Consider the following 23243-nt stretch of genomic DNA (forward strand, 5'->3'; position numbering starts at 1 on the left):
TTCATTTTATTTATTTATTTATTTATTTATTTATTTATTTATTTATTTATTTTTTGAGACAGAGTCTCGCTCTGTCGCCCAGGCTGGAGTGCAGTGGCCGGATCTCAGCTCACTGCAAGCTCCGCCTCCCGGGTTCCCGCCATTCTCCTGCCTCAGCCTCCCGAGTAGCTGGGACTACAGGCGCCCACCATCTCACCCGGCTAGTTTTTTGTATTGTTAGTAGAGACGGGGTTTCACCGTGTTAGCCAGGATGGTCTCGATCTCCTGACCTCGTGATCCGCCCGTCTCGGCCTCCCAAAGTGCTGGGATTACAGGCTTGAGCCACCGCGCCCGGCCCGATACGTCTTCTATATCAGTTTTTGTCTACTTTTGTCAATTACTCAGAGACAAATATTGTATTTTGCAACTATAAGTATTGCTTTGTCAATTTCTCCCTTTAGCGTTATCAATTTTTGCTTTATTTTTCAAAGCTCTGTTATTAGGTGCACACACATTAAAGATTGTTACATTTTCTTGATGAATTAGTCTTTAGCATTGTATAATCTTTATCCCTGGTAAAATTCCTTATCCTGAAGTTTACTTTTTCAGATATTAATATATCTCTTCCATCTTACTTATTGATATGGTTTGGCTCTGGGTCCCCATGCAAATCTCATGTTGAACTGTAATTTTTCAGTGTTGGGGAGGGACCTGGTGGGAGGTGATTGGATCATGGGGACAGATTTCGCCCTTGCTGTTCTCCTGATAGTGAGTGAGTTCTCACAATATCTGATGGTTTAAAAGTGTGTGGCACTTCCCCCTTCTCTCTCTGTCTCCCCTGCTGCCATGTGAAGACGTGCTTTCTTCCCCTTCACCTCCTGCCATGATTGTTAAGCTTCCTAAGGTCTCCCCAGCCATGCCTGTGGAACTGTGAGTCAATTAAACCTCTTTTCTTTATAAATTACCCAGTCTCTGATGGCTCTTTATAGCAGCGTGAGGCTGGACTAATACAGTTATGATTGGTATATCTTTTTCCATCATTTTACATATAATTTATTGGTGTCTTTATATTTGATACATGTTTCTTGAAAACAGTATGTAGTTAGGTTTTGCTTTTATAATCCAGTCTGACAATTTCTGCCTTTTAATTGGAGCATTTAGACTATACTTAATGTAATTATTTATATGATTGGGTTTATATCTACCATCTTGCTGTTTGTTTTCTCTTTATTCCATCTGTTCTTTGTTTCTTTTTCTTCTTGTCCTGTCTTATTTTGGATTGAGCAGTTTTCATAATATTATTTTATCTCTACTATTGCCTTACTAGCTGTGTCTTATAATTTTTCCTTTTTTGTAATGGCACTGTAGGATTTAAATACACATATTTAACTTTCCACAATTTACCTTCGAATAACATTACAATTCTTAAAATATAGTTTAAGAACCTCACAACCAAATACTTCCATTTCTGCTCTCCTGCCTGTTGTGCTATTTTTGTAGTATACTTCTACTTCTACATACACTATAATCCCCACAATGCATTGTTACTGTTTTTACGTTAAACAGACATTAAAACTGAGGAAATTTATTTTATATTTGACACATTTTTGCCAATTACAATACTCTTCATTTCTTTGTTTAAGTCCAAATTTCCAACTGGCATAATTTTTCTTCTGCCCTAAGAATTTTCTTCAATATTTATTTTAGTGCCAATCTGCTGGCAATGAATTCTCCAACTCCTTGCTCATCTGAAGAAGTTCTTATTTTGTCTTCTTCTTTTTTTTTTTTTTTTTTATACAGGATCTTTCTCTGTCACCCAGGCTGGAGTGCAGTGGCATGATCATGGCTCACTGCAATCTTGACCTCCTGGACTCAAGTGATCCTCCAGCCTTAGCCTCTTGAATAGCTGGGACTACAGGTGCATGCCACCATGACTGACTAAGTTTTGTATATTTTGTAGAGATAGATTTTCACCCTGTTGGCCAGGCTGGTTTTGAACTCCTGGACTCAAGCAATCCACCCACTTCAGCCTCTCAAAGTGCTGGGATTACAGGTGTGAGCCACTGCACCCAACCTTGTCTTCGTTTTTGAAAGATATTTTCATTGGGCATAGAGTTTTAGAATGACAGATTTTTATTGAAACATATGTATGGCTGCATTATCTTCTGGTTTTAATAGTTTCTGATAGGAAGTCTCTTGTAGTTTGTATCTTTCATTTTCTGTGTACAATGGCTCTTTTTTTCTGGCTGACTTCAAGATTTTATCTTTGGTTCTGCAGCAGTTTGACTAGGATGTATCTAGATGTGTTTTTCTTTGCATTTATTCCATGGGGTTTTGCAGAGCTTCTTGGATCTGTGGTTTGTTGTCTTTTATTAGTTTTGGGGAAAAAATTGGCCATTTAAAAAATTTTAATTTTCTATTTCTGTTTCTATTTATTCTTCTCTGTTCTCTCTCCTTTAGCTAGGATTCCAATTACATATATACAGACCATTTGCACAGTTCTTGGGTAATCTGTTAATTTTTATTTTCACTCTTCTTACTCTTTATATTTCAATTTGGATAATTTATATTACACTATCATCAAGTTCAAGGATTCTTTACTTTGCTGTGTCCACTTTGCTAATAAACTCATTGAAAGAATTCTTCATCACTGATATTGAGTTTGTTTCTAACATTTCTGCTTGACTAGTCTTAATAGTTTCCATTGTTCTGCTGAAATTTCCCATCTGTTCTTAGAAGTCTACCTTTTCCACTGCACCCTTTAACATATTTATCAGAGCTATCTTGTCTCTATCTGATAGTTCCAACATTTTGGCCATCTCTAAGATCTGGTTCTGTGTCTCTTAAAATCTTTGACTAACTATCAGGCATTGTGTGTAATGGAACAGTAGTAAAGTAAATGATATTTATGCCTAGAAAGAAATTGAAATATTTCTTATGTCATGGCTTTGGTATAGGCCTCAAGTCAATCTAATCTGTAGTTGATTTAGGTTTAAGTTTTATTTATTTATCTGTTTATTTAGAGATGGAGTCTCACTATGTTGCCCAGGCTGATCTTGAACTCTTGGGCTGAAATGATCCTCCTGCCTTGGCCTCCCAAAGTGCTGGGATTACAGGCATGAGCCATGGTGCCCAGCTGGATTTAGGTTTTGTTGTTGCTATAGTTACCTTTGGTATACTACAGGCTCCAAATTTCTCCAGTGGTAGACTGTCCCTACATTGTGTTCAATGAGGACTTGAGTCCCACAGGAATTTCCCCAGTGTCCCCGCTCTGCGCTGCATGCATGCAACACAGAGGAAATCTCTCTTTGTGTTCTAGTCCCTTCTCCAGCGGTAGACTGCTGTTACTTGTTGCTTGGTGCAAAGCTTGTTGTGGAGGCAGTGAATTCTTGATTATCCTGCTCTAGCTTCAGCCTTAGACAGTCTTGAGCCTGAGCCCCAGGAGTGGGGCTTTCTTAGTGTTCCTGTTTCTCCTCCAGTTTTTGACAACCTCAGCCTCTTATTCAGTGCAGGTACTAGAATGCAGGCTGACTTCCTCCCCTTCACCCCCGTGGGAACTAAACTCTGCCTTACTGGTTGGGGGATCTTGAGTGGGAGTGAGATTCCTGCTCTTTGCCCAGTAGTAGCAGCAGCCCTCTGTTTTATATCAGTGCAAAATCCTGGACACTAATGGGTTGCCCCTTCCTTGCCAGTGTCCAGTGGCTTTTGTTTTTTGTTTTCTTTTCTCACTCTGTTGCCCAGGATGGAGTACAGCGGTGCTATCACGGCTCACTGCAGCCTCCAATTTCCCAGGCTCAGGTGATCCTCACACCAGCCTCCTGAGTAGCTGGAACTACAGGCATGCACCATCACATCTGGCTTTTTTTTTTTTTTTTTTTTTCAGAGACAGAGTTTTGCCATGTTGCCCAGGCTAGTCTCGAACCCCTAGGCTCAAGCAATTCGCCTACCTCGGCCACCCAAAATATTGGGATTACTGGCATGAGCCAAGGCACCCGGCCCTGATGGCTTTTGCTTAGTGTGACTGTAGCATTGTGGTGGGAGGGTCTTCTACTACAGCAGAGGCAGTCAACATTTGCTTTATAGCAGGTCAGGGACCTGTGGGATGGGCATCTTAAATCAAAGCAAAGCCAAGGTATAGGTGTTTATCTCTTGGCAGCAGCCAGTTACCACCTTGCACTCATGCAGAGCCCAGAGCACAGATGGGCTTCTCCAGGTACTCCTGCTCCACCCTCAACCCTTGGCACATCTTGCATGGCTGTGTTACCAGGGGGCCTCCCTCGGGCCCTGTCCTACTCCACATCATTCTCATGAGTGTCCAGTGGAGGACTGTAGGAAGAAACTGTCTGGGGGTACAGGTTACCCTTGTGTTTGGGGCTCCCAGTAAACTGCCACTCTAGCTAATGCTCAGCCATTAAGATTTCTTTAAGGTATTAGTCATTTTCTCCTTATCTACTTTTGCGGCAACTACCTATTCCTCCATGCTCTGTCAAACATGAAACAGATCATGTGTTTCATCCATGAAAGATAATGTGTTCTGGTTACCTCCAGAAACCAGTTTGCTTGGTGGCCTATGACCTCAGCTCTCCAGTAGGCTAAAAATAAAAATAAAAAAAAGATTTTGTACATTATTTAGCTTTCCCATTGTTATGATGGGAACAATGCTCCCATCTGGCTGTCTACTTTCTAGGTGGAAATCAAAATCATCTTAATATGGTTTTTACACAATTAAAAAGACTCCTGTTTAACGTTTCTATTATGACTATATGCATTACATTCCATGTCAAGTCATGTAGCAGCGTTTCATTTTCTTGTACAACTTGGTTTTCTTGAAATTAATTGCTTCTTTTTATTTTTGCATTTACAAACTTTCTGTAAGACATCTCAAAACAGTTTTTCTAGATGTTCAAACCTATTTGGTCGTCTATCTACTCTCCTTTTCCTCTTCCTTATTTTTTTCTTGAAGAACTCCCTCCCAGGGCATTCTTTTCTCCTGCTCCCTCCGGGTGGGAAATGCCCTAGTCCTGCTGTTCAGCATCAACCCAGGCCTTCCCTTCACACATTTTCTGGGGAGTAGCTTTACCTCTCCCATGGTAGGACACAGGATTTCCTGTACCCTGTGTCTTCTTTCATGATTTACTCTCTCATTTTGTTGGAGCACATCTTCCAGCAGCTTCTCAAGAAAGGGTGTGTGTTTTGAAATTTTCAGTAATCCTTGGTTGACCGTTCAAGAGAGGAGCACTAAAAACCTAATTGCTTGGCAGAGCTTGGTGACTGGTGAAATTTCACTGTAAGTTAGGTCTTGGCCATGACATTGAGGAACACAAAAATGGAAGTAGCTATAGGATACTATTCTGGGAATGGTTAGCTCTTCAGAGACTTTTCTCCTGCCTCGGGGCATAACCCTGGCTGCTGCAGTCTTCTGCAGTCTTCTGGAATCTGAGTAGGGGAGGACATGGGGAGGGGATATTGTTTAATTCCCCCCTTCTGCTCTGATTATGGTGCATCCTCTCTCCAGAGAGTAAACTTTGTGTGGAGCAGGATTGGGATGGTAGGATGGTGAGGAAACTCCTGAATACTCGAGGTGGCAGGGGAGATCTGGGGACTGAGTTGGGCATTAAAGACTCACAACCAGCGAATCTTGTTTTTATTTTTATTTTTTATTTTTTTGAGACAAGGTCTTATTCTGTTGCCCAGGCTGGAGTGCAGTGGTATGATTTTGACTCACTGCAGCCTCCATCTCCTGGGCTCAGGTGATTCTTCCACCTCACCCACCTGAGTAGCTGGGGACACAAGCACAGGCCACCATACCCAGCTATTTTTTATATTTTTTTGTAGAGTCAGGGTTTTGCCATGTTGCCCTGGCTGGTCTGGAACTCCTGGTCTCAAGCGATCCTCCTGCCTTGGCCTCCCAAAGTGTTCTAGATCACAGGCGTGAGCTGCCATGCCTGGACAACAATCCCTGTTTTTTTTTTTTTTTTTTTTTTTTTTTCTGAGACACAGTCTCACTTTGTTGCCCAGGCTGGAGTGCAGTGGCACCATCTCCGCCCACTGAAAGCTCCGCCTCCTGGGTCACGCCATTCTCCTGCCTCAGCCTCCTGAGTAGCTGGGACTATAGGCACCCGCCACCTCGCCTGGCTAATTTTTTGTGTTTTTAGTAGGGACGGGGTTTCACCATGTTAGCCAGGATGGTCTCGATCTCCTGATTTCGTGATCCACCCGCCTCAGCCTCCCAAAGTGCTGGGATTACAGGCGTGAGCCACCGTGTCTGACCAACAATCCCTGTTTTTAGCCTCTTCCTTCATCCCCACTTCAGAGGTTCCTGATGCCTCCAGTTCTCAAGTGCTTCCAAGGTTGTGAGGCTTCTTGTCTCCCGCCCACACCACACCTCTCCCCACTGCAGGCACTGGGTTCAACTTTTTTCAGTCTGCTAAACGTCTTACCAGGTGCCACCTACTTGTAGCCTCCAAAGTTTAGCTGACATCTCCCATGTCTGCAGTTGTTTTCTTTCCCATTGCTCTCTCTTTGTGCCTGTTTTCTAGGGAGTAGCTTTACCTCTCCCATGGTAGGGTACAGGGTTTCCTGTACCCTGTGTCTTCTTTCATGATTTACACTCTCGTTTTGTTGGAGTACATCCTCCAGCAGCTTCTTGAGAGGCTTTGTGCCTCTTTTCTTCCCCATTGTACTGTTTTTCATGCCTATTTTCTTTCCCATTGTTCTGTGGCTTTATGCCTGTTTTATTCATTCCCTCTCATGTTAATGGGGCTTTCAGGGGCACACATAAATTTGCTCTATTGAAGCAGAAGTTTATTAATTCATTTTAAAATGGAGGAAAATGAGGGCAGAGAGAGAGAGACAGATCCTACCCAAAGCCACATGATGAGTTAATAGCAGGGCTGGATGGAGTTTACATGTTGCTTTCTCCCACACACCTTCTGTCTGGGTAGAAGCTGGGGTCCTGGGGAAGCCCCCAGATAGACTGCTTTTTGGGAGGGGGAGTGTATCAGGCAGAGCTGCTAATGGCAGCCATTACTTGGTGGTCAAGGATTCTGGAGTCTTAGAGACCTGGCTTTAGGCAGGTTTAAGTAAAGCAAGACCCTTTGCCCTTCATACTCAGCTTCCTCACCTGTGAAAGGCAAGAGTGGTGAGGGTCAAATAAGATGCTGCATGTTGTACTATTGGGACATGCCAGACACCTAGAAGTTAGAGGCTGTTCTTTTATCATCATGATGATGGCATGCACCTTCTCCAGGGCCAGAGCCAGTTCTTGGAGGAGACTAGGCACAGGGCATGGATCACTGTGGTACCCTTTTCCTGTGCCTGTGCCTTCTGACTTTGCAGAATGCAACAGCAGGTAAGGGAGCTCTGCTGAACTGGGGGCAGCCCTAGCCCAGTCCTGGGACTGTGATGCAAAAGGGGCAGGCATCAAACCCTGGGAGATTGAAAGGGGCCACTTAGGCTTCCTGGGGGCAGCAGGAGCTGCTTGTGAACTAGACTCTCAGGCTGGGATGGAAAGCCCAGAGGTTGTGGGGCCAGAGGGTCGCTGAAACACAAGCTGAAGGGGAGGTGTGTCCCCACAGAGAAATGGAAAGAACTCCTGAGCTACATGGAGAATATGCAGGTGTCCAGAGCCCGGAGCCCGTCTTTTTCCTTTCGGTGAGTTGGACGTGTTCCTCTCCTGTTTAGAATCAGCTGTGTCTCCTACCCCAAGCCTGCACCTTGAATCAGTGGGTCAGAGTTGGTCTAGTATAGACTCTTAACTGTGCATTTTTTCAGCACTTTTTTTGAGTGCCTACTGCATGCCTGACCCTAGGCTCTGCGGATGCAGGGTGGGCGTGTCACTGCCCTCATGAAGTTTATCATTGAGGACTGGGGGCCCTTAATCATGGATGTCATGAAACTAAGTGCAGAACTGTGGGTCTCCATGCATTTTCCTGGGAAGGAACTCTAAAATTCTGGCTGGGTTCTCCAGGGTCTGTGACCCAAAGACTGAGCAGCTCTGGGTGAGCAGATAATGCTGAAGACTGGTCAGGGATAAGAGCGGCTACTGGGAATTTGTGAGGGAGCAGTCAGGGAAGGCTTCCTGGAGAAGGTGACAACAAACTGGGACCTGAACAGGAGTTAATCGAGAGGAGGGGATAGATGGGGTAGGGAGGTAACAGTGTGCCAAGGACACTGTGTATGCAGTGGTCTGGAGGTGGGAGTGACAGGGGTGTGGGTGGGGAGGCCCTGCCCTCCCAGGCTATCTAGAGCCCCCTCTCACCCTTACCCCACTCTGGGCTCTGGCCTCCCTGGCCGTCTCTCTGGGATGCAGTCAACTTCACCAGCTGGAGCAGATGCTACTGAACACCAGCTTCCCGGGCTACAACCTGACCTTGCAGACACCCACCATACAGTCTCTGGCCTTCAAGCTGAGCTGCGACTTCTCTGGCCTCTCACTGAGCAGTGCCACTCTGAAACGGGTGCCCCAGGTCAGAGGCTGCAGGTGGTGGTGGTGGGGGCGTGGCCAGCTGCCCCTGCCCTAGAAGTCCTCCAGGGGTTTAAGGTCTGGACTTTCTTTAGGCTCCACTGTCCTCCTCCCCACACCCCCTAGTCCAGGCTCTGCCCTAACTAGCAGTGAGTTACCTCCTCTGTAAAATGGGGCTGATACTCGCTGTGTGAATTGTGGAAAGGGTGGTGCTTTATGGCCCCTCCAGGGCGGAGTCTTCTTCCTGCTTTGGCTGGAGGCTGCCCCTTGGGGGAGGCAGCTGTGAGAGAGGCCAGGAACCCTGGCTCCTTTTAGGACCCTGGGATGATTGGCTGGATCCCTGGTGGGGGCTGGGCTGGGGCTGAGTGCTGAGGTAGCTCCATCTTCAGGGGCCCAGTGGGTCAGGTAAACACCCCAAACTCAGGAACAGCATGGAGGGAAGGCCTGGGATCTCGGGAAGTTTGGGAGGAGATGCAGCCTGGGGGGAGAAGGTTCTGTGGGTAGAAACCCCAAGGAAAGTTTCATAGGGAGTGGGAGGCAGTGAAGGTGTTGGGGTCAGGTCTACAGGTCCTGGTTGCCAGACTCAGCTTGTCTGTGACCCTCTGCAGGCCCGGGGTCAGCATGCCCGGGGTCAGTATGCCTGGGGTCAGCATGCCATGCAGTTCCCTGCCGAGCTGACCTGGGACGCCTGCAAGACCCGGCCCAGGGAGCTGCGGCTCATCTGTATCTACTTCTCCAATGCCCACTTTTTCAAGGTCAGTGTGATGGTGGGCCAAGGAGGGTGGGTGCCGGCCCCTTCTTGGGATCCACTGCAGGTGCCCAGCACTGCCTGGCCTCTGGGTGACCAGCACTGAGTGAGACCAACCAGCCAGCTGTGCAATCCAAGCCAGCCATTGTCCCTCTCTGGGCCTCAGTTTCCCTGCCAGCTTTAGCAGAATGGTAGGAAGGCACAATTACATCTGCAAATGAGACCTAAGAAACCTACTATGTGCCTGTCGCTAGGCGGGAGACAGACAAGAAGACACTTGTTCCCTGCCCTCAGAGAACTCTCTGTCTTCATGCTTAGACTAAGACCTTAGAGTTGTTTTTTTTTTTTTTTTTTTTTTTGTCAGAGTCGCTCTGTTGCCCAGGCAACAGAGATCATGCAGTGGCATGATCTCGGCTCACTGCAACCTCCACCTCCTGGGTTCAAGCGATTCCCCTGCCTCAGCCTCCCTGGGATTAAAGGCGTGCACCACAATGCCCAGCTAATTTTTGTATTTTTAGTAGAGACCGGATTTAACCATGTTGGCGAGGCTGATCCTGAACTCCTGGCCTCAAGTAATCTACCTGTCTCAGCCTCCCAAAATGCTAGGATTATAGGCGTGAGCCACTGTGCCCGGCCCAACCTTAGAGATTTAATGTTAGCACAAGGTCGATTATAGCCATAAAGATCCAGAGCGATGGATGAGTCAGGGTGGGGTCAGGGCTCTTCCCAGTGGGCAGTCCAGGGGAGCTTCTGGGGAAGGTGCCTTTCAACCTTGGCTTTGAAAGTGTGTGAGGATAGTGGGTGAGGTGGAGGGTGTGGGGCTGGAATGAATTAAACGAATGGGAGGTGAAGCAGAGGTTGGTAAGAGGACAGCTTTCCACAGGGCAGGAACAGCACATGCAAAGGCTGGGAGGCTGGGAGGCTGGGAAGGCTTTCATGCTGCACACGTGAAACTCTTGCTACTTGTTCTCATCCAGGGAAGCGGGGCTCAGACCTTACCCAGGGCCTCCCCATTTCCCCTCCACTCAACCCTTCTCCTGCTGCCCTTCCAGGATGAAAACAACTCATCTCTGCTCAATAACTACGTCCTGGGGGCCCAGCTGAGTCATGGGCACGTGAACAACCTCAGGGATCCGGTGAACATCAGCTTCTGGCACAACCAAAGCCTGGTACTGCTGGGAGCACCCCCATTTCCACTGCACCCCTGCCCCTCTGTGACTCTCCTGTTGAACATTGGTTTGCCCAGACCCAAACCTGTGGAACCATCTTGGAAATCCATCACACTTTGAAAATTCCTGCTCAAGAAATAAGAGAGAGAGAAGTTTTTACTCATGCATTTGTTAGAATTCTTTCAGTTGCAAGTGAGAAAAGACCACCTGAAGCCAGCTTGAGCACAGAGGGAACTGATTGGCACACATCAATGAAATGTCTAGGGGTGGTCCACCAGCTTCAGGCACAGCTGGATCCAGGGACAGATCTGATGCCCTCGTGGCTCAGTCTCTCTCCATCTCAGCAATGGTCTCCTGCCTTGGCTGTCCATTCTGTGGCATGATGGATGCTGAAGAGCCAGACTTCCTTTCCTTCTTCCCATCAGGCTCTTCCCCCAACTCCCCACTCCCAACCTGCCCCAGTGCAGATCATGGTCTCAGGATCTTAAAGGTTCACTGGGTCATGTGTACATCCCTGTACCTGTCACTGTGTCCAGGGGGATGGAAGGTGTGGATTGGCCAGGCCTGGGTCACACGGCCCAGGGACTGGGGTGAAAGAGTGAGCTCCTAGGGGAAGTGCAGATGCTGATCCTGGAACAAAGAAAGGGCTGCTCATTGGGGGTGGGGGCAGAGTGGGGTGGCTCACAAGCCTCAGTGCCTCCTTTTCTGGTTCCTGCCATTCCTGAAAAGCCCGGAGCCTCTGCTTTCTGCTCCATCTTCCCTTAAGCCTCACCAGGACTGCCCTGCACTCTAAATTTCACCATCATCCTTTCCTTTTATCTCTGGGCTTTTGCCGCTGTGGTTCCCTCCACCTGGAATGCCCTTGCCCTACTCGTGTTGAAATCCAACACGTCCTCTAAGGCCTCAGGTCCCCCACCTCGCCTTCTCCCTTTGGGTCAGCTCTGCCACCCTCCATGGTTTTCCGTGACAGCCCGTGTCATTTCCTCCACCTCTCCACCCACGGGACTTGGCGTTAGGGTTGTCTGTGGATGCGTCTGCCCCGACCAGGCATGGGTCTGAGCACATCGCTGTTCCCCACGGGGACGAGGGGAAGGGATCAGCTGGTTATGGAGTGCCTACTGTCTAAAAGGCCAGAGCTGGACACTCAAGATTCCGTGTTGCCCTTTATTTTTCCACCATTCTTGTAATATGGGTATGAATGATCCTATTCTGTAGATGACTAAACTGAGGTGCAGAGCAACTTGGCATCTTGCCCGGGTCACTCTGAGAGCCCACAGTGGAGATGGGACTGGAATCTCAGACTGTCTGAGGCCAAAGGCCAGCCAGTGCCTGGTAAAATGTTGGCGAATGTACAGTTGAGTCACCGTTGGCCCCCAGGACTCCCAGACACTGATCTGCAGCCTTTCCTTTGCACCCTATGACTGACTCCAGCATCTCCACCCAGGAAGGCTACACCCTGAGCTGTGTCTTCTGGAAGGAGGGAGCCAGGAAACAGCCTTGGGGTGGCTGGAGCCCTGAGGGCTGTCGTACAGAGCAGCCCTCCCACTCTCAGGTGCTCTGCCGCTGCAACCACCTCACCTACTTTGCTGTTCTCATGGTATGTATGCATCCTGAGTGGGGCCCAGAGCTGTAGAGGGCCCTGTGTCTGTGGCAGAGGAGCAAGGCAAAAGCTGGTGCAAGGGGCAGAAAATCCAACTTAAATGGGTCTAAGCGGAAAAAAAAAAAAAAAAAAAAAAAAGGAAAAAAAGAAAGAAAATTTATGGACTCATGTTTCTGAAAAGGCTGGGTTAGGCTTCAGGCATGGCTTGATCCAGGGGCTGATCACTAAGATCACTAAGATAGCACTCTATCTCTGTCCCTCAACTGTGCTTGCTCTGTGCTGGCTTAGCCCTCAAATAGGAACTCCTAATATGAGATAATAATATAGCTGGCAGCAGTTCCAGGCTCATGCCCTGCAAGCTTTCAGACCAGTGGAATAAAATCTTTTACCCAGTTCTGCCAGCCATGTGCTCATCCCTGAACCAATCACTATAGGCAGGAGGAGGGAGGGCCCTGCTTGACCAGGCCTGGTGCACCTTTCTGCACAGAGAGGACAAAGTGGTGGAACCCCCCGGGTGCATAGGGAGTAGGGGAAGGGAGGCACTCATAGCAGAAGAGGGAGATGGGAACTGTTGTGGGGGCAAAACTCACTGTATCTGCCATGGCCTCGTTCAGGCCAGGTCCATGGCTAGGCTTATGAGGAAGGGGACTTGGAGAGGAGGCCTCAGGAGGTATCTCTGACGAGGCTGGGAGGGAGGGCAATACTATGCTTCTGGCCTCCAGCCCCTCTTCCCTCCTGCAGCAACTCTCCCCGGCCCTGGTCCCTGCAGAGTTGCTGGCACCTCTTACATACATCTCCCTCGTGGGCTGCAGCATCTCCATCGTGGCCTCGCTGATCACGGTCCTGTTGCACTTCCATTCCAGGTATTCTGCTGCCACAGTGCTGGGCCTGCCCCTAACTGTGGCACATCACCCTTCCTTGTGTCCCATTTAGTCAACTAGAACTGGGTGTGCTTCTCCAGAGGGTGGGGGCCAGGAGGTGGGAGACCAGCCTTTTGGTGCGACTGCTGTGGGATCCCTGCCCCTTCTTCACCTCATTTTCCTGGTCGGCATGCACCAGTGGGTAGTGCTGCCTGGGTGATGTCCCTGGGCCATGGAGGGCCATGCTTTCACCTGCAGGAAACAGAGTGACTCCTTAACACGCATCCACATGAACCTGCACGCCTCCGTGCTGCTCCTGAACATCGCCTTCCTGCTGAGCCCCGCATTTGCCATGTCTCCTGTGCCCCGGTCAGCGTGCACGGCTCTGGCTGCTGCCCTGCACTACGCGCTGCTCAGCTGCCTCACTTGGATGGCCATCGAGGGCTTCAACCTCTACCTCCTCCTCGGGCGCGTCTACAACATCTACATCCACAGATATGTGCTCAAGCTTGGTGTGCTAGGCTGGGGTAAGCACAGCATCTCTCCTCTCCTTCTCCTCAGGCCTCCAGGCGGGCAGGGTATTGACCCCCTTTAGTCCTTTCTTTCCCCTCCTCCTCATGATCGTAGTGGCCATTACATGACCACTAGCTGTGATCTCTGTCTACACCCGCCTCTACTTTCTACATTACTAATTTTATCACCTCTTCCACCTCCATCATCACCATCGTCACCTCCTCCACCTCCTTCACCACCATCATCACCTCCTCCACCTACATCACCACCTCCTCCACCTCCTTCACCACTATTATCACCTCCTCCACCTCCGTTATCACCATCACCTCCTCCACCTCCATCACTACCATCATCATCTCCTCCACTTCTGTTATCACCATCACCTCCTTCACCTCCATCACCACCTCCTCCACCTTCATCACCATCATCATCACCTCCTCCACCTCTACCACCTCCTCCACCACCACCATCATCTCCTACACCTCCATCACCACCTCCTCCACCTCCAACACCTCCATCATCACCTCCACCTCCATCATCACCATCACCTCCTCCACCTCCATCACCACCACCTCCACTTCCATCACCTCCATCACCACCTCCTCCACCTCTATCACATCCATCATTACCTCCTCCACCTCCATCACTACCTCCTTCACATCCATCATCACCTCCTCCACCTCCATCACCTCCATCATCACCTCCTACACCTCCATCACCTCCTCCATCTCCTTCACCTCCATCACCACCATCATCACCTCTTCCACCTCCGTCTTCACCATCACCTCTTCCGTCTCCTCCACCCATTACCACCATCATCACCTCCTCACCTCCATCACCTCCATCATCACCTCCTCCACCTCAATCACCTCCATCATCACCTCCTCCACCTCAATCACCTTCATCATCACCTCCTCTACCTCCATCACCTCCTCCATCTCCTCCACCTCCTTCATCTCCTCCACCTCTATCACTACCATTATCACCTCCTCCACCTCTGTTATCAACATCACCTTCTCCATCTCCTCCACCTCTATCACCACCATCATCACTTCCTCCACCTCCATCACCACCATCATCACCTCCTCCACCTCCATCACCTCCATCATCACCTCCTCTACCTCCATCACCTCCTCCATCTCCTCCATCTCCTTCATCTCTTCCACCTCTATCATTACCATTATCACCTCCTCCACCTGTTATCAACATCACTTCTTCCATCTCCTCCACTTCTGTCACCACCATCATTACCTCCTCCACCTCCATTGCCATCATCATCACCTCCTCCATCTCCTCCACCTCTATCATCACCATCATCACCTCCTCCACCTCCATCATCACCATCACTTCCTCCATCTCCTCCACCTCCATCATCACCATCATCACCTGCTCCATCTCCTCCACCTCCATCATCACCTCCTCCATTTCCTCCACCTCTATCATCACCATTGTCACCTCCTCCACCTCCATCATCACCATCATCACCTCCTCCACCTCTATCACCACCTCCTTCACCTCCATCACCATCATCATCACCTCCTCTACCTCTATCACCACCATCACCTCCTCCACCTCCATCGCCATCATCACCTCCTCCACCTCCATTCATCATCACCTTCTCCATGTCCTCCACCCGTCATCACCATCATCACCTCCTCCACCTCCATCATCACCATCATCACCTCCTCCACCTCCATCATCACCATCATCACCTCCTCTAGCTCCATCATCACCATCACCTCCATCTCCTCCACCTCTATCATCACCTCCTCCACCTCCTTCATCACCATCACCTACTTCATCTCCTCCACCTCTGTCACCACCATCACCTCCTCCACCTCCATCGCCATCATCATCACCTCCTCCATCTCCTTCACCTCTATCATCACCATCATCACTTCCTCCATCTCCATCATCACCATCATCAGCACCTTCACCTCCTTCATCACCATCACCTGCTTCATCTCCTCCACCTCTGTCACCACCATCATCACCTCCTCCACCTCCGTCGCCATCACCATCACCTCCTCCATCTTCTCCACCTCTATCATCACCATCATCACCTCCTCCACCTCCACTATCACCATCATCACCTCCATCTCCTCCACTTCCATCATCAACATCATCTCCTCTACCTCCTTCACCACCGTCACCACCTCCTCCACCTCCATCACCATCATCACTTCTTCCACCTTCTCTGTCTCCAACAGTACCATCACTGCTACCTTCATCACCGTCCTTGCCCCTTTCTTGCTTATTTCTATTTCCTCAGCAGTTGCCCTGTCCTCCCTCCCATTTGCTCCCTACCACCACCATCCCAGTATGACCACTCCTCCCTCCACCACTGTTCCATTGTAGAGCTGAGCTTTCTCCAAACCACCAGGCTTATTGCTCTGAAGCTGGGGGCTCAGAACAGTCTCCTCCCAGTTGTCCCTTGCCCAGTGGAATTCTGTGTCAGCAGCCCCAGGGACCAAGGGCCAGCCCTCTCCCACATCTCCTGAGCCTTTGTCTCACCCCTCAGGGGTCCCAGCCCTCCTGGTGCTGCTTTCCCTCTCTGTCAAGAGCTCAGTGTACGGACCCCACACGATCCCTGTCTTCAACAGCTGGGAGAATGGCACGGGCTTCCGGAACATGTCCATGTGAGTGCCCTCAGGGCTGCAGTGGGCTCCCTGGCTCTGGCAGAAGGGCCACATGGGCCTGGGACCCCAAATGGAATATTCTGTAGGTAAAGCACTGGCTGTGGGGCAGAGAGGGAGCTGGGGCTGACAGGGGAGTTTGCAGGGGGCTTCGCCACATCCCTTCCATGGATCCAGGTCTCCTGCAGAGGCAGCCTTGTATTCTATGCTGACAAAGTCTACGAAGCCACATCTGCTCACCAACACGCCAGGGCAGCCGGGCCTCCCGTCTCCTCTGTCCTGCCCCGTCCTCCAGTGCCCAGGCCCTGGGGGTCTGGCTCAGCCTGCACTTGACTCTGTTCCCCTGCAGACCACCTTGCTGCACCTACCCAGGCTTCGACTCCTTCCGACCTGCTCTTGGCACTGCCAGGCCTTCAAGCCCTCCTAGTCGGACAAGAATGCTGTGGGGGCTGGGCTTGGGGGAGGCTAGGAGAGGCAGCGAGGTGGGCCTTTGGGGCTGGGGGACACACTACTGCTTTTTTTTTTATAGCCCCTCCCTGCAGGTGAGGACATTAAGCTATTATTATGCAGCATTTCTTTTTTTTTTTTTTTTGAGACAGAGTCTCGCTCTGTCGCCCAGGCTGGAGTGCAGTGGCCGGATCTCAGCTCACTGCAAGCTCCGCCTCCCGGGTTTATGCCATTCTCCTGCCTCAGCCTCCCGAGTAGCTGGGACTACAGGCGCCCGCCACCTCGCCCGGCTAGTTTTTTGGTATTTTTTAGTAGAGACGGGGTTTCACCGTGTTAGCCAGGATGGTCTCGATCTCCTGTCCTCGTGATCCGCCCGACTCGGCCTCCCAAAGTGCTGGGCTTACAGGCTTGAGCCACTGCGCCCGGCCTATTATGCAGCATTTCTAACAGCCAGACATAGACTAGCCTAAGGAACCCCTGCCGGCCCGTTACTCACTTGCAGTTGGCTGTGGAAACTTCTTTTTCCTTCTTGGCTGATGAAGGCTCAGGATAGCTGGGGGCTGATTCTGTGGCAGGCCTTGGGTATCAGCTGGTTTCATTTTCACAAGGGCAAGGGCTGGGCCCTGTTGCCAGCCCTATTTTACAGTTAGGGCCTCTGAGAAACAGGCAGCTTAAGAACTCTACCTGAGGAGCCCCAGCCAGTCAGGGGCAGAGCTGGGACGTGGTCTCTAGCAGGCTGGTCCAGAGCCTGGCCCCCAGCCCCTGAAGCAAGGCCGGGGGACTGTGTGGTACATAGGTGGGTCTGATTCCTCACAGTGAGGCTTGGGTGTATCAGAGGACGTGTGACTTCAATTTACATGAATTGTTCTCTGCAATCTCCATGACAACCCATAAGGCAAGTGCATAATCATCCCCATCCTACAGATGAAGAAAGAGAATCTCTGGCCTCATTTTACATACTCTTTGAAGATGTATTTTCTTTTCTTTTCTTTTCTTTTCTTTTCTTTTTTTTTTTTTTGAGATGGAGTTTCGCTCTTGTTGCCCAGGCTGGAGTGCAATGGCGTGATCTCAGCTCACTTCAACCTCTGCCTCCTGGGTTCAAGCGATTCTCCTGCCTCAGCCTCCCGAGTAGCTGGGATTACAGGTGCCTGCCACCATGCTCAGTTAATTTTTGTATTTTTAGTAGCGATAGGGTTTCAGCGTGTTGGCCAGACTGGTCTCAACTGACTTCAGGTGATCCGTCTGCCTTGGCCTCCCAAAGTGCTGGGATTACAGGTGTGAGCCACTGTGCCAAGCCTGTTTTCTTATATAACAATGTGATGAGGACAAAGGAGCTTTAGTGACACATCCACAGGACCCACTAATGCACAGATGTTAGAGAACACCCACCTACGAGCCAGCTTCTCCCTGGGTCTCCCTTACTCTCCCCTCTCCTCTCAGGAAACAATTACCTTGGGGTTTGTGACTTTTTTTCTCTTCAATTTAAAACATCTCTTAGTATGTATGTACACATTCCTCAAACCAAACATCAGTTAAAAACCAAAAACAGGCTGGGCGTGGTGGCTCACGCCTGTAATCCCAGCACTTTGGGAGGCCGAGGCGGGCAGATCATGAGGTCAGGAGATCGAGACCATCCTGGCTAACACAGTGAAACCCCATCTCTATTAAAAATACAAAAAATTAGCTGGGCATGGTGGCGGGCGCTTGTACTCCCAGCTACTTGGGAGGCTGAGGCAAGAGAATGGCATGAACCCGGGAGGTGGAGCTTGCAGTGAGCCGAGATTGCATCACTGCACTCCAGCCTGGGCAACAGCAAGACTCCAACTTAAACCAACCAACCAACAAACAAAACACATCCTGGCCAACATGGAGAAATCTCATCTCTACTAAAAATACAGAAATTAGCCAGGCGTGGTGGTGTGCACCTGTAATCCCAGCTACTCAGGAGGCTGAGTCAGGAGAATCGCTTGAACCTGGGAGGTGGAGGTTGCAGTGAGCTGAGATTGCGCCACTGCACTCCAGCCTGGAGACAGAGTGAGACTCCATCTCAAAAAACAAAACAAAACAAATACAACCCTTGAAAATCATTCAGATGTCTGCTGACGGGACGCTGGCTGAATGGACTGTGGTAGAGCTGCCCCTGTGGGGATATTCCCTAGTGGTGAGAGTGAGTGATCCCCTACCACACTCATCAACTCGGAGGAATCCCAAAATAATGTCCTGGGACCCTTGTGACTGTAGGGGCAGGAGCCACGAAGCGAACCTGAGCAGGGGATTGTGACAGTTAGGGGCTCAGGCTCTGGGCCAGGGGCTTTAGGTTCCAGCTTTGCCTCTAACTGGAATGTGTTGCTGAGCCAGAGCCTGAGTTTCCTCATCTGCAAAATGAGGATGATTATGTGCTTGCCTTATGGGTTGTCATGGGGATTGCAGGGGACAATTCACATAAAGCACATCGTTACCCGTGGGGGTTGTCCAGGTTCTTGGCATCTTGAACAAAGAAATGGACAAGTCTAGGCATGGTGGCTCATGCCTGTAATCCCAGCACTTTGGAAGGCCGAGGTAGGTGGATCAGCTGAGGTCAGGAGTTCGAGGTCAGCTTGGACAACATGGTGAAACCCCATCTTTACTAAAAATGCATAAAAATTAGCTGGGTGTGATGTCAGGTGCCTGTATTTCCAGCTACTCAGGAGGCTGAGAGAGGAGAATTGCTTGAACCCTGGAGGCAGAGGTTGCAGTGAGCCAAGATCACGCCACTGCAGCCTGGCAACAGAGACTCCCTCTCAAAAAAAAAAAAAAAAAAAAAAAGGACAAAGTGTACAGAGTGAGGAATGAATTAAGCAACAAAAGCGGAGATTGATTGAAAATGAAAGTATGTGCAGGAGTGGGCCAGAGCATAGGGCCTCAAGAGTCGTGTTACAGAATTTGTGGAGGTTTAAATACCCTCTAGAGGTTTCCACTGGTTACTTGGTGTACGCCCTCTATCAATGAGGAGGATGAAGTAAAGTTACAAAGTCATTTGACATATGCCCTACGTAAATGGAGAGGATATTTCCTGTCATAGCTGAAGTGTTTCCATTTGATTTATTTTTATTTATTTTGAGATGGAATCTCGCTCTGTCACCCAGGCTAGAGTGCAATGGTGCAATCTCGGCTCACTGCAACCTCTGCCTGTCAGGTTCAAATGATTCTCCTGTCTCAGCCTCCCTAGTAGCTGGAATTATAGGCACCCACCACCACGCCTGGCTAATTTTTGTATTTTTAATACAGACGGGGTTTCACCATGTTGGTTAGGATGGTCTCCAACTCCTGACCTCAAGTGATCAGCCCACCTTGGCCTCCCAAAGTGCTGGGATTACAGGCATGAGCCACTGCGCCTGGCCTCCATTTGATTTAGTTCTAGAAAGTCCTTACGTTCCCTGTCTCTGAACCCTATTCTCCTGCCTCAGCATGACATTGTGTCTGACTAAAAGGTGGCATCTGTCTTGAAGGTGTCTTGGGGAGGCAGAGGGTGGAGGCCTCTGGGAGGGCCTGGGATCAGGGCTGGCTTTGGTCAGTTCTCCATGGCTCTGTGCTCAGCCCTCAGTGAGCTCTCCTGCTGCTCTGTGTGCTCTCAGGTTGACACTGGAGGGCCCTTGTCCACAAGCGACGGGTTGGCAGCCTGCCCACTGTCCAGCGCAGGCCATGGTGGCCCCGTCTAGGTGGGGAGAGGCTCCTAGGTAGGGGTGTCCCACTGCAGAGATGAAGATGAGGCAGTGACAACCATGTAGTGGGGTGGAAGGGAGAGTTTCCAGGAAAGAGGACTCTGGGCCAAGCGTCCAATAGAAGATGGGGCACGCCGGCCTTGGGCTGGCCATGGAAGCAGAGAGGAGTAAGATGTGGAAAGGAGACAGGAAGAATTTTCAGGGTGGTGAAGACATGGGGACGTGAGAGAAACCACTGTGACTGGAAAGGTGGGCATGAGGGAGCTTCAGATCATTGACCAAGGCGGCAGATGCATCCTCTGGTGGTGGCCTGGCTGGAAAACCGGGTGAGGGGCTTCACCGTGTGTTCAGTCAGGCAAAAAACAATAGAGCCTGAGCCAGGAGACGGAGTGGGGCTTCAGGGAGTGACGCTGGCCTCCTCGCGGGCCTAGGAGCCACCGTGAGCCCGACACATCACCTTCCCCTGCAGATGCTGGGTGCGGAGCCCTGTGGTACACAGTGTCCTGGTCATGGGCTACGGTGGCCTCACGTCCCTTTTCAACCTGGTGGTGCTGGCCTGGGCGCTGTTGTCCCTGCGCAGGCTGCGGGTGCGGGCGGACGCACCGAATGCCAGGGCCTGCCGTGACACTGTCACCGTGCTGGGCCTCACCGTGCTGCTGGGAACCACCTGGGCCTTGGCCTTCTTTTCTTTTGGCGTCTTGCTGCTGCCCCAGCTGTTCCTCTTCACCATCTTAAACTCACTCTACGGTAGGGCTGGAGGGTGGCCTGGAGGAAGCCACCTGGCAGGGGGTGTATGGCTGGTGGGATGTTCACTGCCAAAGGGGTTCAGGTGAAGGGGGCGAGTGGGGCACTGACATCCAGCCCACAGCCCCACTAGCTAAGATGGTGGGGGCTACATCTGCATGAAGGTACCCTATGGTCTGGCCACAGCCGCTCTTCCAGCTCTGAGGCTCTGCCACTGCTGGCCTCCTACAGTAAGAGATTCTGGGAGTTGGCTCATGGGCCCCAGGGAGGCCAGCTTGCTGAAGCCAAGGAGACCCTGGCCTCTGGGGAAGCCCACGCTGCCCCGTAGCACTCCCACCTACCAGCCTTTCTCTTGCAGGTTTCTTCCTTTTCCTGTGGTTCTGTTCCCAGCGATGCCGCTCAGAAGCAGAGGCCAAGGCACAGGTAGAGGCCTTCAGCTCCTCCCAGACAACGCCGTAGTCTGGGCCTCCTGGCCTGGAACCCTCAGCCTCTCTGGCTGCCAGTAGCCTGAGGCCACGGCTCCCGCTAGAGGGTGGCAGGCTTGCTACTGGACCCCAGAGGCCACTGTGACCCTCAAGGGGACTTTTCCACTTCCACAGCCTCTCCAGGCACTGAAGGGAAGGTGTTGCTCTACCTCTCCCTGACATTTTGCTCCAGGGCAGATCCAACCTCACCTGGGGCAGCAAACTTTGTCCTGGTACCTGGGCCCAGCTGGCCAGGGATGTGGGCAGAGCACCAGCCTGGGCATCAGGAGGCTGAGTTTCAAGACCCTGGGCCTGCCACTTCTCACCGACCCTAGGTATCCACAGCTGTGACACGGGGGCAAGTGGCTTTGTTTCAGTTTAACCCGGGAGCTTAGTAAAGATTGCATAAGACCAGGGTGAAGAGTGTCACTGTGGGGTGGGAATTCCCACAGCCTCCACCTGCTTGCTAGGGTCAGGATCTCATCCAAGCTGCCATGGAAGCACCTGCTTGGTCCTGTCATCTTCCTCCTGGGGAGGGCCAGACAGCATCTTGGCTTGGGGCAGGTGGGACCTACCCAGGGTCTGAGACTTTACTGGCCTATACCTGAGGCCTCTTTTCCTTTAACTCCCTAAATTATGATGACTCCAAGTCCAAGCCCACCCTTCCCAAAGATTGGGAGGTTCAGCCCTTCCCAGAGGCTCCTACTGTGTACTCCCAAGACTTCTACAGACCGTTTGGACCAGTAGCCCATCCCACAGAGTTTTCTTGGGGGGCAGAGGAAAACACTTCTTTCTCCTCCTGCTGAATCAGCTGGACCCCAGTGACCTGGCTATTTGGTGATTGGGCAGGATTGAATTTGCCCTGGTAGGCGTGAGAGTGTGGGTTTTAAATCCAAAGCTCAGGCCATAGTTGCAGAGAATCACCCTTACCCCAGACCTGTCAGACCCTGTGGGAGACTGCGCTCATGAAGCCAGTGAGTTTCCCCGGACGAACACGAGGGGGCGCCGCTGGCCAACACTCAGAGGCCCTTGGCGCCAAGACTGCATCTGGAATAGCTCAAACACCTGTTTGCAGACCCCATGCACCAGCTGGAGGGGCCGTAATTGCAGGACTGTGCCTGCTGAGTGACCCGCTTCCTCTAGAAGGAAAGGCAAGACACATTTACATGGCCATTTGTCTCTTTTCCCAATGCGCCGTTGCGCTGTCACTTTTGGGGGCTGCACCCCAGATATAGCTGGCACCAGAGCAGGGCTGGGGTAGGTGCTCAGGGCCCTGCCCCAGGCCATCAGGCAGTTTTGATGACCTCGAAGGTCACAGGCAGAAAATGGGAGCAGGATTTCCTCTGGAAAAGTTCTCCTGGGATATCTTCTGCTCTTCTGTACATTTCCAGACGCAAGTAACTCCTTCACCAGGCAGTGAGTGGCGCAGGCTCTGGAGCCAGGCTGCTTGGGCTCCAATGCCAGCTCTGCCACTTGCTAGCTGTGAGACTGTGGACAAGCCACTCAGCCTCTCTGTGCGTCAGTTTTCCTATTTGTAAAATAGAGGCCAGTGGTACCTATTTTGAAGACTAAGTAAAATAATTCAAATAAAGAGACTTGGCACAGAGTAAGTGCTCAGTAAATGGTTGCTGGTATTATCATTAGTATTTTTGTTATTATTATTAACAGTGTTGACTGAGTTTCAGAGGCCAGCCTGTCTAAGCCCCAGGCCCAGCTCTGCTCAACCTTGCAGGCACAACTCCTTCTTAGGCACGTCTCACCATGCCTCGGTTTCTTTCCCCAGAGGGGCCTCTACTCCCACCTTGCTGGCTTTCTGCTGTTCTAGGAATAGTCCCCACACAGTGCAGCCTCCAGGCCGTGCCACATGTCCCCCGACCACCCAGTTCCCCAATCTTCCAGTCTATTGAAATTCCTGGTG

The 23243-nt window shown here is 50.7% G+C and overlaps 1 protein-coding gene across 5 annotated transcripts in view; it reads left to right on the forward strand.

Annotated features, from left to right (window-relative positions):
* The window catches only part of ADGRG5 (adhesion G protein-coupled receptor G5), a 35069-nt gene extending 12122 nt beyond the window's left edge, over positions 1 to 22947 (forward strand). For 3 of the 5 annotated variants that reach the window (XM_017878863.1, XM_017878862.1, XM_017878861.1), the window contains 11 exons: positions 7229 to 7330; positions 7557 to 7632; positions 8291 to 8447; positions 9052 to 9198; positions 10244 to 10360; positions 11805 to 11957; positions 12702 to 12823; positions 13079 to 13347; positions 15855 to 15972; positions 20587 to 20864; positions 21220 to 22947. In XM_017878863.1, the coding sequence (XP_017734352.1) occupies positions 7267 to 7330; positions 7557 to 7632; positions 8291 to 8447; positions 9052 to 9198; positions 10244 to 10360; positions 11805 to 11957; positions 12702 to 12823; positions 13079 to 13347; positions 15855 to 15972; positions 20587 to 20864; positions 21220 to 21320 (1602 nt within the window). In that variant the 5' untranslated portion in view covers positions 7229 to 7266 and the 3' untranslated portion in view covers positions 21321 to 22947. The remainder of the gene's footprint in view (positions 1 to 7228; positions 7331 to 7556; positions 7633 to 8290; positions 8448 to 9051; positions 9199 to 10243; positions 10361 to 11804; positions 11958 to 12701; positions 12824 to 13078; positions 13348 to 15854; positions 15973 to 20586; positions 20865 to 21219) is intronic. The other 2 variants (XM_017878866.1, XM_017878865.1) reach the window with 2 other exon arrangements.
* Positions 22948 to 23243: the final 296 nt, after the last annotated feature.

This window comes from Rhinopithecus bieti, unplaced genomic scaffold (genome assembly GCF_001698545.2).
Source record: "Rhinopithecus bieti isolate Rb0 unplaced genomic scaffold, ASM169854v2 scaffold_11161, whole genome shotgun sequence".
Lineage (NCBI taxonomy): Eukaryota > Metazoa > Chordata > Mammalia > Primates > Cercopithecidae > Rhinopithecus > Rhinopithecus bieti.